The sequence below is a fragment of the Leptidea sinapis genome, chromosome 41 (assembly GCF_905404315.1).
Source record: "Leptidea sinapis chromosome 41, ilLepSina1.1, whole genome shotgun sequence".
Taxonomy (NCBI): Eukaryota; Metazoa; Arthropoda; class Insecta; order Lepidoptera; family Pieridae; genus Leptidea; species Leptidea sinapis.
The window spans coordinates 8,939,201-8,955,887 of NC_066305.1; the positions used below are offsets into that span (position 1 = coordinate 8,939,201).

At 34.9% G+C, this 16,687-nt stretch overlaps 1 protein-coding gene across 1 annotated transcript in view; it reads left to right on the plus strand.

The window, feature by feature from the left end:
• LOC126976465 (patched domain-containing protein 3) overlaps window positions 1-16,687 on the plus strand; it is an 80,983-nt gene that overhangs the window by 61,601 nt on the left and 2,695 nt on the right. Inside the window, exons 4-10 of the mRNA XM_050824795.1 lie at window positions 2,012-2,190; window positions 8,106-8,449; window positions 10,059-10,259; window positions 11,043-11,180; window positions 12,691-13,004; window positions 14,082-14,294; window positions 15,652-15,861. Coding sequence (XP_050680752.1) covers window positions 2,012-2,190; window positions 8,106-8,449; window positions 10,059-10,259; window positions 11,043-11,180; window positions 12,691-13,004; window positions 14,082-14,294; window positions 15,652-15,861 — 1,599 coding nt within the window. The remainder of the gene's footprint in view (window positions 1-2,011; window positions 2,191-8,105; window positions 8,450-10,058; window positions 10,260-11,042; window positions 11,181-12,690; window positions 13,005-14,081; window positions 14,295-15,651; window positions 15,862-16,687) is intronic.

Below are 16,687 nucleotides of genomic sequence, written 5' to 3' on the forward strand. Positions count from 1 at the left end.
CTATGCCAATATTCCTTGCCTATGCGACGGCCTGACGCTGTCCAGATCAAATCTACTATGGGCGGCCCCGTGTATGATTGCACTCGTATGTACTCTATCAGAGAAAGATGACGAAACATTGTGACGTTCATTACAATATCTGCTCCTATTAAAACTTCTTCACAACCATGACCGCTCTGTCTATACTTCTAGAGCGTTTCGACCGAAAAGGTGATATGTCATCGCATAGGGGTGAATCTGCTGATAGAATACTTGAAAAATATTCCCTTTAAATATCGGAAAGTTTTATCATAAACATACATAGATTCATAAACACACATAGATTTGCAGGAGCGACATCTCAAGTCAATTTCCTAATATGCAATGGGCAGGTTATCAACTGTAAAGTAGATCGTGTCGGCGGAGCCACAACCTGAGTGAACTAGACATACTAAGATTTACGATCAATGCGTCACTCGGTTGGCTCAGCTGATAAGAGCACTTGGATGGAATTCGAGAGGCGTGGGTTCGAGTCCCGCATCGTTCATAAGCGTTCATATGAAAAGTATGAGTAATAGATCAACCAAAAACCCCACTCATTGTAATTCAATAGTATCCACTGTCTCCTTCCTTATCATAAAGCAGCATCTTAAACGGAGTCACGGTTCAGCGGAACAAACAAACAGTCACGCTCAAACAATATAGACAATGGACACTTATTCATCACACATTTTAAATCGGCAGTATGACACATTAGACAACATTTTGTTCTGTTTAAAATAGTATAATATTACATAACTTAAACGGACTTTGTTCTATTTTATTTTACAACTTTAGAAAACTCTCAGACGGGTACGTATTTAAGTATATATATTCCCCTGGCACAAGATCGGCCCTCCTGATACAAGGTCGCCACTGTTTGTGATCTTGGGTCATTACTGGCGTAAGGCCTAGCAATCATGTTTACATTGTTGAATGAACAAACAAATTTAGTCCCATCACCTTTGTTGCGTATCTCTTCCGGGGGTAATACGTCACAACAGCCGACCAATCACAGCGCATCATTTCATGGGACGACGGTATAAAAGAGCAGCTTCCGGCTCACTTGATTCAGTCTCGTGCCAGAGTTTGGCGAGAAAACACGTCCTGAGGATGCCTCTTGTAGAGTCGAAATACGTGTCGAATTGTTTAAAGACAAATATTGGCGGAATTAACACTAAAGAAAACTCAAATCATTTGTATACTTATTATTGTGTATAATCGTCACATTTACATATAAAATTATATTATATCCGTTACATTTACATAAATAAAGTTTCGAATTAAAAGTGAAAACAAAATTAGGGATTTTTCAACATGTTAATTTTGAAAAAACACCAATACACCGAGAATTTGAAATAAAAACTAACCGTGTTATTGTAAAAAAGAAATTTAAACGTGGCTTATATTGAGACGTGTTTTAGTGACCTAACTATAACAACGTCAGTGACATAACAATAACGAGGTCTAAAATGAAGTTTATCTTTTCTATTACAAAACAGTGCTTAGCTTGTGTTTAACTAAAATGTCGTTAAGCACAACATAAACAGAAGTGTACAAGAACAATTAAAGAAATGGAACGCAATTTTTGACACCTGTCATCTATCTGTCATCGTAATAAAATCTAAATCTTGCGTAAATCTCTCGTAAAAATTTCAATTTCAAAACGACTTTCGGTTACGCGCCATTTTGATTTTTTAAATCCAAGATGGCCGCCTCACAAAGTGATGATGAAAGTGATGCCACAAAATACTCAAACGTAAAACACAAAATAATAATAATATAATCTAAATCTTCCATAATATGAATATGATCTCTACATAAGACACATTTTAGACAAGCTTCGACTCATATTTAAATATAAGCAATATCTAAAAATTGTTGAACGCTAAACAACAGAAAGACACAGATTTGTAATAGAACTAATATAAAACAAGTGTTCAACACATGTTTATCTTATTTGTAATAACATAGTTATAATTATTGCTTGCAGGTGCAACGAGGAGAATTGAATCTCACGTTTCCCATAATGTTCAACCCGGTGACGTGGGAGGCACACGCGTTTCCCGTGTACTTCGGGGGCACCCAGGTGGTGGACGATACCATAATATCCGTCCCGGCTGTGCAGCTCGTTTGGTTTGTAAGAACCGACACCAAACTGCAGGAGCAACGGTAATTTTTTTTAGGCTGATTGATCAAAACAATCTTATCTCTAAATATTAAAATCTAATGTGCGTATAAACGAACATGTTAGACACGATCATAGGTACATAGTACGTACAAACGAACGAATGCGAATATGTTTGTACTATTAGAATACTACGCTTAGAACGTGAGTAGGCCCAAGCGACATAAAGCAGTTTCAATGTGGTCGTTTATGACCCGTTTCCCGCCGCGTCAGTGTCATTCTGTCAACCTCCAGGACAATTTAACTGAAAAACAGACACAGCGTCTTATAATAAAAATTATGATAAGAAAATTACCACATTTCACACCTAAATACTATTTCACAACTTTTAATTTAAGTTAATACATTCGGCAAAATACAAATACAAATAACAAATAATACACACAAACAGCAAAATATTTTGTAAACAAAACAGACGCCATAAAAAAAATGTGTTGCCAGCTATGAAAGTACTATATACCCCGAGTTCCTCCGCTGGGATAGTTTTTTGTGTTTATTTGTAGATATTGATAGGAGGCTATAATGTACGACGACACATGATGTTATAGTCAAAGTCAAATAATCTTAATTCAATTAGGCTTAAACTAAGCGCTTTGAATAGTCACTATAAATATTTCTTTTAAATTACTGAATTTACCGGATTATGTTCGGAAAAAATTGAGCTCGTGAGAATATTAACGGCCACTCTCCGACTAACAACCGACTTCAAAAAAGGAGGAGGTTCTCAATACGTCGGTATGTTTTTGAAGTGAAATTTCTTTATCGACGTATGAGAGAAATTTTATAGCATTTGCTATAAAATAACTTTTCTTGCTTTCATACGTCGACGATTTCGTCACGACTTTCGGTTAGGCGCCATTTTGTTTTTTTAAATCAAAGATTGCCGCCTCACAAAGTTATGATTTCAACATTATGGACATCGTATCCAAAGTTCTCGAGGGTGCAAAGAACGAATTTGGGATCATTTATGAAATACAAGATGGCCGCCGCGCAAATCTTATGATTTCAACAATATGGATATCGTATCCGAGGTTCTCGAGGGTGCAGAGAATGAATTTGGGATCAATTTTTAAATCCAAGATGGCCATAATGTTGAAATCATACTTTGCACGGCGGCCATCTTGGTATTAAAAAAATATCCCAAATTCATTCTCTCCACCCTCGAGAACCTCGGATACGATATCCATATTGTTGAAATCATAATTTTGCACAGCGGCCATCTTGAATTTCAAAAATGATTCCAAATTCATTCTCTGCACCCTCGAGACCTCGGATACGATATCCATATTGTTGAAATCATAATTTTGCACGGCGGCAATCTTTGATTTAAAACATTATCACAGTCCCATTTTAGAAATTGTTGCAACAATAATTAAATACGTGATGTTTTTATTAAATTCTTAATTTATATTTTATTTCTTCTTTTTTATTACATATAATCTAGTATTTCTTACAATTGACTGATTTAGAGGAATGTCTATTCACTTGCAACATTATTTGGCTGTCTGTGTGCGTGTTGGCGAGTGTAAGTACGTGACGCTCACGCACACATTAATTATAATGTTAGTTCTATATTGACAGGAATTGATCGTTCTGAGCGTTATTATTCTATATTTGTACTTATAAACAAACTGTGAAATCTTAATTAATTCTTATCCTATCTTAATTCATGTAGTTCAACTAAATGACACTTAAGAATGCCAAAAGTTTTAATTTTGTAGATATAATTACCACCACTTCGGAAAAATTTTTAAGAGTGAAGAGAGTTGACTTGAAAGTGTGGCAAGAAACTCATTGCCACTCTTTTAAATCAACATTTACAGCTAACTACATCGTTTTACAAATCATTTCTTTTGCAAAGTGATGCCACAAAATACTCAAACGTCAAACACTAAATGACTTACACAAGTAGGTAAAAAAAAGTAAATGTTTTGAGAGTAAATCGTTTTAATTTATTATCCTCGCTCTGTATCCATAAACATGCTTTATTTTATTACATCAATCTATGATAGGCACAGGAAAAATTGACAATTAATATGTGTTTTTTCGTTTTGTATGCTCTGCAATATCGTTCACCTGATTGGGAAGCGGGAAGGTCATAGTCAAAGTCAAATATGTCACGTATGTTAAAGTGAACATTTTCTAGGTAAGTATAAGACTTGACTATAAGAACTGAAGTAAAATATATCAATAACATTCTCACTTGTACTAATTAATCTATATAAATAAAATGATAGAAGTATTCATTTGAGCGCGTATCACGAAAAACTACTGAATGGATTTCAATTAAGTCTTCTTACTTATATGCCATGGATACTTGGCCCTTACCTAAAAAAATATTTAATATAAAGTTATTAATGTTTTAAGTAACAAAAACAACATTTTCATTAGCACGTGCTCAGTCATGTGTGTACGCAGAGGAAGTCGCGGGTATCAGCTAGTTAGTAATGATAATATTAAAATACCTACCAATCTTCATGTGCACTAAAAACTTTCCATTTCGCGTAACGCGTGGTTGCTTCGTTTGCTGTTGTGATATTCATTCAGTGATTATTCTATTTAACTTTGTAAACTATCATGGTAAATACAAGTACATAACTTAAGTTAATAAAGTATGGCGAAGTCTGATACAGTACATCTAATGACCTTGTTTTGAATCTGATAAAACTTTGGTCTCTTGATCATAACGCGCAAGACTATATATATATATATATATATATATCTTATATATATACCTACCATGAGGTGTCAGACACATAATCGTATGAAAAACTTCTAGAATGCTCTCTTGTTCCATCGCAGTGTGTGACAGGAGAAGAGATCAAAGGGTAGCGTCGGCGAGGCCTTCCACCTTCTATTAAGGCGACACTAAATGCCAGCGACCTTGAGCGATTTGAGTTTACGGCTTCAGGCCGCCATCTATGTAACAAAGCCAATATTTTCAAAATTCTTGGGTGGAAAACAGTTAATATGCATACAATCCTCGTTCTTATAAGTTCTTCAAATCTGAATAAATATACCTACACAAAAAAGTACAAGCTATAAGAATAACTTTTCTGAGAGTTGAACTAAAAAAATGCGTCATGCCATGCCAAAAAACTTGTTTAACTGCAAGGAAAAGTGGTAGTTCAAAAAGGCTCTGGAGTGTTAACTATAACCAACAGCAAGCATTAGCAACCTACAAATAAGACTTAAGGATATGTGTAAAAGGATTAAGTAGTGTTAATAACTCGAAATGCTATATTTTCACCAAAAAACTGGTCTAAAAACACCTTGAATGCGTGTTTTCTGCTTACTCTTCGCCGAGTGTCACGGGCCACGCTCTTCCATATCAATTAATATTAACAATACCAAAATCTTGGAGACTGTAGCCATGATTGTTCTGGTTTTGGAAGATAGAAAAGAAAATCATTTATTGAGTCAGGTCAAAATGACACTTATGAGTGTCATTAATGTTACCACCACTTCGGAGAAGAGAAAAAAATTGAGAGGAGGTGGTAAGAAACTCATTGCAACCCTTTCAAATGTTAATTTACAGTTGTAGCATTTTACATTATATTTAATACAGTGTATGTAAAATGATGCACCAAAATTAATCAAACGTTTTGAATTAATAATTGTTTAAGTTAAAAAAAATAACAAAGACGCTCGTCACCTTGAGACATAAGATGTAAAGTCTCATTTGCCCAGTAATAATTTCACTAGCTACGGCGCCCTTCAGACCCAAACACAGCAATGTTTACCATTACTGCTTCATTCCATGAATAGGCGCCGTTGTGGTACCCATAATCTAGCCGGCTTCCTGTGCAAAAGAGCCTCCCACTGGTAAAACTGTCCATGTGTCTGAAAATACAGTTCACAGGTCTCATGTAAATTATACTTATAATAATTAGTCAGTTACTAAATATAAAATAGCCTTTTCATTAATAATATAAACGACATACAAACCTGTCAATGCCAAAGTTAATCACAAAGAATACATAGAGATGGAACACAATATGCGAATGATTTGTTAATTCTAATCCAGACAGTATGACGTATTATGTAAAACAATGTTGAGTCTTGACATCGTTAACGAAATTATTTCCAATACGAACATTACACGAATACTAATCAATTTATACTCAGAGAAGTGTTTGTGTAATTTGTGTAATAAATTTAATCCCAGAAGTGAGGGTTATCACTTTGAATCATAACAAATTGCTCAGAAAAGAATGAAAACGTACTGCTGTAAACAAATAATTGTTAAATAGTCATAAAACCAAACATATTAAATCACCGCGCCAAATGCCAAAAATGTAGATGCGGATATTTTATTAAATGGAGAGGAATATTTTATTAAATGGAAAGGAAAAGTTGAAATGTATGGAATAGGAAGACAAACGAGCGTACGGGTCATCTGGTGTTAAGTGATCACGGCCGCCCACATTCTCTTGCAACACCAGAGGAATCACAAATCACACTCTTGATTACAAATTGCAGTGGGGCCCCCATATTGAAGGATTGGCGAATAGGCTGAGTTCTGCAGCATATGCGGTTAAGAAAATTAGAAAATTAGTTAACTGACATAGATACGGCGAGATTAGTATACTTTAGTTATTTTCATAGTATTATGTCCTATGGTATATTGTAATGGGGCAGTGCGGCCGATATTAATACTATCTTTGTGCTGCAGAAGAGGGCTATTCGCGCGATTTATAACCTAGGTCCTAAAGAATCATTAAGAGAAAAATTTAAAGAAATAAACATTTTGACTATTGCTTCTCAATACATTTTTGGTAATGTTCTGTATGTTCATAAGCACATCGAGGAATTTTCTAGAAACTGTGACATTCATAATGTTACCACGAGGAACAAACATAAACTTGTTATGCCTACTACTCGGTTGGGTCTAGTCAGTAAGTCTTTTGCTGGGCGATGTATATGCTTCTACAATATGATCCCAGAAAATGTACAAAACAAATGTGTTACGAAATTTAAAAGAATTGTTAAAAAACGTTTGTGTGGGAAAGGTTATTATAGTATAAACGATTTTCTTAATGACACCACGGACTGGGAATAAAGCGAACACCCTCAGGCTATTTATTTAAATAATTGTTGATTGTACTATATTACATTGTAATCCATATATTATATTTAAAAAAAAAGCCCGCTGAGTTTCTTGCGCCCATTCTTCTCAGGTCTGAGGCAGTCTCTTTTGAATGGGTAGTTTTTGACGTACAATAAGTGATTTTAAATCCAATTTTGAATAAAAATATTTGAATTTGAATAATATACTAGAATTTAATAGTATTATATATACAAAAACCTAAGATAATTAATACGTCTAGATAAGGCCTCTTGCTGTTAGACCACGCATTAAAACAGGTCAAGTTTATTACTTTAGTGTGCGTGAAAAGCTACGTCTTACACTCGCGATAATTGTCACTTTTTTTTAGTATGTGTGCGTTGCTGAAAATAGAGATTAACAATTAAACGCATTTCGACGTGCTGACAGACTTATTATTTAGACTTATAAATTATCTAAGACAAAAACAATGTACGTACTATCATAGCTGCATTACATACTACGCTGGCTCAGCTATCAGATGTAGATCACCAAATTAAGTTATAAATCTGTAAGTAAAACAATAAAATGAAAATGCGGTCCAATTTGTCAGGAGACTAATGGACACTCAATTGTTTCACGGTCTATCTATTCCGCCTCTTTCGCATACGTAGGATTTTGTATTAGGATATTTTTCTCACTCTCACACAAGGTTCGTCTATTACGCTAGTAGGTATACTAAGTTTATGGTTAAAGTACTCTTCTATCAATGTATTGTGCTATAGGTGACCTAGGATACACTCTTCATATACAGCAATCTAACTGAGAACTTATAGTATAAATTGTTTTTAGTGGTGCTGCATGGGAAGACGCGTTCTTGGATGCCGTCGGTGTTGCAGAAGACACGGGACGTTTCAAACATATATCGGTCGCGCGATTTGCATCACGAACACTTGATCATGAACTCGAAAAGAACACGAGAACTGTCATACCGTTCTTCAGTTCCACGTTCATACTGATGGGGATATTCTCGATTGTAACCTGCATGATGGCGGACTGGGTTCGGTCGAAACCTTGGCTGGGTTTGCTCGGGAACATATCAGCTGTGATGGCTACAGTGGCTGCTTTTGGCTGTGCTATATACCTTGGCATACCCTTCATTGGAATCAACTTGGCTGCGCCGTTTTTGATGATCGGTAAGTTACCTCTTTACGTGAATATTTTTATGGAAGAGGGGGACAAAGCGCGTACGGGTCACCTGGTGTTAAGTGATCACCGCCGCCCACATTCTCTTGCAACACCAAAGGAATCACAGGAGTGTTACGGGCCTTTTAGAAACCTGTAGGTACGCGCTTTTATTGAAGGTAGCCATTTCAAAACAAATTAGACGGGAGCTCATTTCACAGCTTGGTGGTAATGTGGAAGAACGTTCCTTGAAACTGTGCAGAAACTTTGTACTGCTTGGTATTTGGGTATGTCTTGATATTATAATGTTTGTTCCAATCGGATTTTGAATATTTACACACCATCATAAGCCGGAGACGTCCACTGCTGGAAAAAGGCCTCCCCGAAAGATCTCCACGACGATCGTTCCTGTGCTGCCCTCATCCAACGTATTCCGGTGATCTTGACCAGATCGTCGTTCCATGTTGTGGTGAGCCCTACCAACACTGCGTCTTCCGGTACGTGGTCGCCATTCGAGGACTTTACTGCCCCAACGGCCATGTGTCCGACGAACTATGTGACCTGCCCACTACCACTTCATTTTCGCTAAACATTCTCGCAAAATTTGGGCTAGTTCTCTTACGGATCTCCTCATTTCTGATTCGGTCTCGCAGGGAAACTCCGAGCATAGCCCTCTCCATTGCTCTCTGAGCGACCATAAGCTTTCACATCAGGCCCATAGTTGGCAACCACGTCTGCGTACCATAAGTCATCACTGGCAACACACACTGGTTGAAAACCTTCGCCTTCAAACACTCCTATTACACACATTAGCATCGATTTCTGACGCCCTACGCACTAAAAGTATCAACAACAAACTGGGTCCAAACTCCAGTTCTATTCTTTTGGTAACTTGAACAGATAATGTAGTAGTTACTTTTAGATACTACTGTTCATTTCTAATTTCACTATATAATCTGCTTACGGATTACACTGCATATATCAATTATATGTATAATATAGTTTTGACTTTATAATTTAAAAACTTACAAGAACCACGATTAAAGCTTATAAAAATATGAAAAAAGGCATTTTAAGTTAAAATTAAGTTTGCTATATTTTACTTACCTTCGAAAACTGTAATATAGCCCCTTTACATGCTATCGGAATGAAAACATTATGCAGGGGGTCAATGTATGCTCTTAAATATTTACGTCTGCGGCCAATCTAAGCTATGAAGTAACCAATTTAAATCAAAGAATACTAAATCAATGCTAATCCTAAACCTATAATAAGCTTCGCATCTTCAAATTGATCTAAAATCTTGAAATATAAAACGACCTCTCACAGCAAAAAGGAAGAAAAAATTCGTAAGTTGTTATTTGTATTCGCTAATATAGCAAAATATTGGTGTGACATACAGACACCTATAGCGACTAAATAATATTGATGGCAATGTGTACACTGTACTAGTTACGTCTCATTATTCCAGTAATTTCACTATCTACTGCGCCCTTCAAACCGACATACAATAATGCTTGTACATTACTGCTTGGCAGCAGAAAAGTCCTGTGCAAAAGCCTCCTACATTATATTATGGCTTCCATCTGAATTAGGTCTATAATATTCATTTTTTTTCAGGTATTGGCATTGATGATACATTCGTAATGTTAGCGGCATGGCGACGAACATCCCCCACGCTTCCTGTGCCCGAAAGAATGGCCATTATGCTCTCTGAAGCCGCCGTCTCCATCACTATTACATCGGTTACCGACATGCTTTCTTTCTTCATCGGTATCTTCTCACCATTCCCATCCGTGCAGATATTCTGCATGTATTCAGGTATGTTAAGTTATTAGCAATAACATTTTTCACTTTAGCACAGTAAATCTAATAAGAAAGACTTTTTATTTAGGTTATGCTTATTCGTATAACGTATTTCGTTTGATAGTAGGGTTTATTTTTGTTCTATTTAATTTAATTGTTAGTTTTATTTACTAAATTATTAAATCCCCCTAGGTTGAAGATCTCCTTCAGTGCTATTTTTTTCCTTTCCCTTTCGTTCTTTTTTTTCCTTCTACCAGCCAGTTCTTGTTTGATCTACCGACATCTCTTTTACCGATTAGTCCCTTCCATATTGCCTTTTATTCAGGATATGTGTCTGGCCCGTTGTCATTTCATTTTTAAAGCTAAGATATTATTTAGTTTTGTTCTTGGCTGTATTGTAAACTTTATCTATTTTCCTTATTAAATACAGTAAATCTAACAGGTTTTAATTTAAAAATTTATAATATTTTTTAACTATGAAAAGTAGTATACAAACAATTGTGAGAATATTAATTAGGTTTTAGTTTTATATTATACTAGCCGGTCCGCCCGCCTCGCTGGGCGAATTTTAAAAAGAAGGAACGTTGGAATTCGAAAAATAGCCATCAACCATCTAGGATAAATTTCGCATTGAATGGTGGTAGTTTCATGTCGATACGATCAGTGGTTTAGGACGGACAAACAAACAAAGACCATTTTCATTATATTTATATAGATTGAATATATCACTGTACTAACTACATACATACGATCTAATTAAATTTGAGAAGTATAATTAACATTTTTATATTTTTACAGGACTTGCCGTGTGCTTTACATTTGTGTGGCATTTAACATTCTTCGCCGGATGTGTCGCAGTTTCTGGATATAGGGAGAAACAAAATAGACATACTATCACTTTCCTGAAGGTTCTTCCTGAGTCGAGAGCGCGTAAAGGTATTTTTTTTCTTTATCAACACAACATTATCAGAAGAATTTATAATTAAGCATTCTATCGGCATTAAATTAATCATTTAAGCATGCTTCAAAAACTTTTTAACTTATAGTAAATAACAATAAAAGTCTAAGATTATAAGATATCTAAAGGTCGCAAAACTGTATCATATTAAAACTGATAATAATTACCTACATGGAACATTATATTATTGTTTTTTTTTTATGGAATAGGAGGACAAACGAGCGCTCGGGTCACCTGGTGTTAAGTGATCACCGCCGCCCACGATCTCTTGCAACACCAGAGGAATCACAGGAGCGTTTCCGGCCTTGTTACATTGGAAATGTTATGATAATATACATCTTTATATCATTGCAGTGCGACTGACGCAAATATATCTACATCGTTATAATAATTTACTGGAAGTTTTAAATCGCAGTTTCTATTTTGCTCCAGACATTTATTTCAAGTGTAGCGGCTGTTTTAATATTAACATATTAAATTAGGTAAAATTAAAGTAAAACTATTAAGGATTAATAATTTTATTTATTTTTAAAATACGCACATGAGATTAGGGCTGAGCGAACTAAATCCTACCAAGGGGAAAGGTAGAGTAAAAGAATCGGCTCGTATAATTTATGGATGCCTTCCTAATTTTAGCGGTTTCCCTCTTAGTTATAAGTATATATTAACACATACAAGTATTCGGATGGTGGCTAATAAAAGAAAAGTCTTATAATATTATCTATACGTAAAACAAAAATATTTATAAAGCTTAAAAAAGTTAGTTTACTATTACTACATGTTAATATATGTTTTTAAACTTAAACATAGTAATTATTTTATTAATTTGTAGCCACAGTTCCGCCTTGACCACGAGTCATGCAATTGGATCGAAATATCGGCTACAAATTAATATAATTTACAGGCTGACCCGGCCAACGTCGTATTGCCGTATATTATGAAGTAATAAAAAAATTTTTGGCGTATAAAAAATTTAATAACGACCGATTATCAAACCTACCAAATACATCGTACGTAAAATTTATCGTACTACAATAATTATTATCTTCGATTGCCATCTTGCAACCCTATTGAGGATCTGTGGATGGAACATAATAATAAAATCGCGATACAAAAACAGGGGTTGATCGCGATAAAAAATCATTGAAATGTGAAAATTTGAAGTTGTGTGTATTTTTCAATGCTGAATCATCATAATAAAATAAAAAATTTGTCAAAAAAAAATTTTAGGGGTAGGTCCCCATCACCACAACGTTATCATTTAGGGGTATGAAAAATAGATGTTGGCTGATTCTCAGACCTACCCTACCAGACTACATATAGATACTACACACTACACTACATACACAAAATTTCATACACCGTTCCGGAGGAGTTTGGTAACAAACAACGGTACACGAGAATTTTATATATAAGATATATTGGGAGTACCCATCATAATACCTACAACATATATTTATTATGTTAATAGATAAAATTGTTTTTCAGAAAAACGTTCATGGTTTTATCGTATCTGGTGCACTGGGGGTATTGACAAGGCTGACCCAATGAATCCAGTGGACAACAAAGAGCACTGTATTATGCTTTTCTTCAAGACCACCATGGCTGATCTGCTCAATAATAACTTCGTTAAAGCTGCTGTCATCGTAGTATTTCTTGCCTACTTAGCGGGAGCTGGATATGGTGTCACTAATCTCAATGAGGGCTTAGAAAGGCGTAGACTCTCCAAAAATGATTCTTACTCCGTCGTATTCTTCGACCGAGAGGATATGTATTACAGAGAGTTTCCTTATAGAATACAGGTAATTATTTCTTTTCTAAAACGTTATTTTTCTGTTAAGGAGCCCTATTACCAAATTAAACAGAAACTTCCAATTACGAAAGTGTTTCGGATCCGAAAATCGATACGAAGTTCGCGATAAGACATTTTGTCTTTCATTTACCTTATTGCCAAATTTACTTAACATTTACTTTTTTGTTGTTTGAGATTAATAAGTTCGTAATTACAATCTCACTTTTTATGGTTATGTCTATGGTTCCGAAACTCTTTGGCAATACGATTTAAATTAAAGTTCGTCGTTCTTTCGTTTCGGACGAAACTTCGGATTTCGATTTTGGTAATAGACCTCCAGATTAGGTCAATTTTATTTGAGACGGGCGACGAAACGACGTAAGTTGTAGTTGTGACATCACAAAACATTCAAAATATTTATTGAATTTGTTTTTTTAAAGTAATTTATCTAACTTAATTATACAAATTAATTTATATATCAACCTGTGAGTTGAGTAAACATCCCAATATCAATGGATATTTCATTTGGGTAGTGATTTGGACGTACTATAAAGAACTTGACTTAAAATCACGATCAAAATTTGTCTGATTATGTCTATATGAAAGCTATTGACACAGTTAAGTATTAAATTTTAAGTGATAGTTGAGAAACTATTTAACGTAGGTTTAATTAGCTATTAGATGCTACAGCTGCTTCTTTTATGATTTTTTTTTAATGAAAAAAAGGGACGAGATGAGCAGGACGTTCAGCTGATGGTAATTGGTACGCCCTGCCCATTACAATGCAGTGCCGCTCAAGATCATTGAAAAAACACAATTGCGCTCGTCACCTTGAGACATAAGATGTCAAGTCTCATTTGCCCAGAAATTACTGGAAATTTCACTAGCTATGGCGCCCTTCAGACTGAAACACAGTAATGCTTACACATTACTGCTTCACGGCAGAAAAAGGTGCCGTTGCGGTACCACTGCTTGCTGACGTCACACATACATTTTTATGACAAGGTCAGCCCGTGTTGCCCCATCAATTTGCTGGGATTTTTGCTTTTTTGAGAATTACTAAAATTCCTTTTAATTTTTTCTTCAGGTTGTCATAACTGGAAAGCATAATTACTCCGATCCAAAGGTGCAAGCTGAGGTGGAAACACTGACGCGGAGACTGGAAAATACTTCGTACATATCGAACTCGTTGTATACTGAATCTTGGCTGAGAACTTTTATCGATTACGTTGATAGAAATAATGACTACCTAAACGTTACGATCGACAACGAGAAGGACTTCATAAAGAACTTAAAAGAGGTTTGTTATAACATTATGTTTACGTCTTGTAAGACAAACATCAAATGGAAATTAAAATTAAATTCAACCGGATCCGACACGCTACAAATTAGAATAATATCATCGCCAATCTCTTTATAGTGATTTTCATTATTTTAGAAATAAGGGATTGACACTAATTCTAGTAGGCTTCATAAAATACAACGGTAAATGTCATGGACTAGTAAAAAAAGAAGGACTCCGCGCCGTGATATTAGCAAGTGAAGCACCGTTATGCTAGTGTGTGTGCGGTTACGGGGGATACTAGTTACACAATTTTTGTTAACTTAAATAATCATATATGGCCACAAATACTTATAAAGTATCGTTTTTACACTTTTTCACAACTCACGACGGCATTTTACAAGTCCGTGGGTAAATGTATACAATTTTAAAATAAAGTTCCTGCCACTGTTCAGGCATTATCTATAAATAAATTTAAATATTTTATTAAAAAATGGCTCTGTCGTAAATCCTACTTACTACTTGTATGCTTAATACTATATATATATATTTGTTTGACACACGTTTACACAAATTGTCTTGCCCCAAACTAGGCACAGCCTGTACTATGGTGCAAGACAACGATATATTATATATTTAATACAATATACTTACTTAAACATACATAAATACATATAAACATCCATGACTCGGAAACAAACATCCATATTTATTATTTAAATGAATGCACCTACCGGGATTCGAACCCGGGACCTCTAGCTTAGTAGTCAGGGTCACTAACCATTCGGCTATATGGGTCGTCAAGTCATATTATAATCCTATTAATATTATAAATGTGAAAGTTTGTATGTCTGAATGTATGTTAGAACTTCTTTAACGCAAAGACTACTGAATGAATTTTGATGAAACTTTGCAATAATATAACTTACACACCAGAATAACATATAGGCTATAATTTATAAAAATATTGTGTGAATTATCTATACATTGAAATAAAATTGGAGTGTATGTTTGAAATATTGAAATAACCGTTTTTTACTAAATGTATATATTATGAATACATATACTTACCGTATATGCACTAAAATAAAATTTTTTACAATTTTTGTCTGTCTGTCTGTTTGTTCCGTCTAATCCGGCGACTTTTATTGGCAGGTAGCTGATGTAATAAGGAGTAACTTAGGCTACGTTTATTTTAGAAAAATAAAGCAATGTCCAAGAAACGGCCTACTTCTAAAAATAATTTAAATGGCAAAACAACGTTTGCCGGGTCAGCTAGTCTATGATAATTTATACAATTATTACTTTCTTATCAACAATTTATTTAGTAACTATCTATATAGGTACTTACTTAATATTACATTCGTTGTTTCAGCTCTGGCTGTTCCCAGCGAACCCCTTCTCCTTGGATGTGAAGTTTGATGAATCTGGTGAACAAATACTCGCCTCGCGCTTCCTGATCCAAGCTATCAATATAAGTGGAACCAATCATGAGAAAGAGATGGTGAAAGCGCTCAGGGATATCGTGGCTGTGTCACCGCTAAATGCTTCAGTCTTTCATCCTTACTTTGTATTTTTCGATCAGGTAACTTAAGTCTATAATAATACTAGTTTCTAATGAAATTTAGTAAACACGTAGTTTCGGGGGCGAGAAATCGATCTAGCTAGGTTTCAATTTTAAAATTTTTTGTTTTATCCGTGTTTTAAAGAGAAACAGCTACAATAATATTAGAATACAAAGGTAAATTTCGCCACTATATACAAGACTATAATAGCTCAGATGGGATATTGGGTGATCCGGAAAATAGAAGACCCTGGTTCGAGCCCAGATGTCCTATTGGTATTTTGTTTGTTCATGTTATGTACATTCTTAAAAATTTGAGCAAAGAAGCACACATCCATTATTCTGTGTCATAATCATAGACCTTAGAATATACTAGCGTATAAATAACCTGACAGCTCGATAATGCGTGACCAATTTTTCATAGTTCAAGTCAAATAAACTTTATTCAATTAGGCTCAAACTAAGCGCTTTTGAATCGTCACTACAAATATTTCTTTTAAATTACTGAATTTACCATATATGTTCGTAAAAATTGACCTCGTTAGAAGAACATAGTAAGAAACTCAACAGCCACTATTTTCAATCAAATAGAGTATTTTACAATGGCTGTAATATACATAACAAATTAGTTTAAAAACTAATAAAGAATTTACAGTATACATATAAATTATCGTATGTTGGATGCATCAACCTTTAGAGCTTGAACTCATTGTTTGTGTAAGTATGCTTCGTGAACATGATGGTCGTGATTACTGTTATAATTAGAAATTGCATTCAACTAATACAATGATTTATTAACTATAACAGGTCGACCTAGCGCCACAAGCAGCATCCGTTCACGAGATGA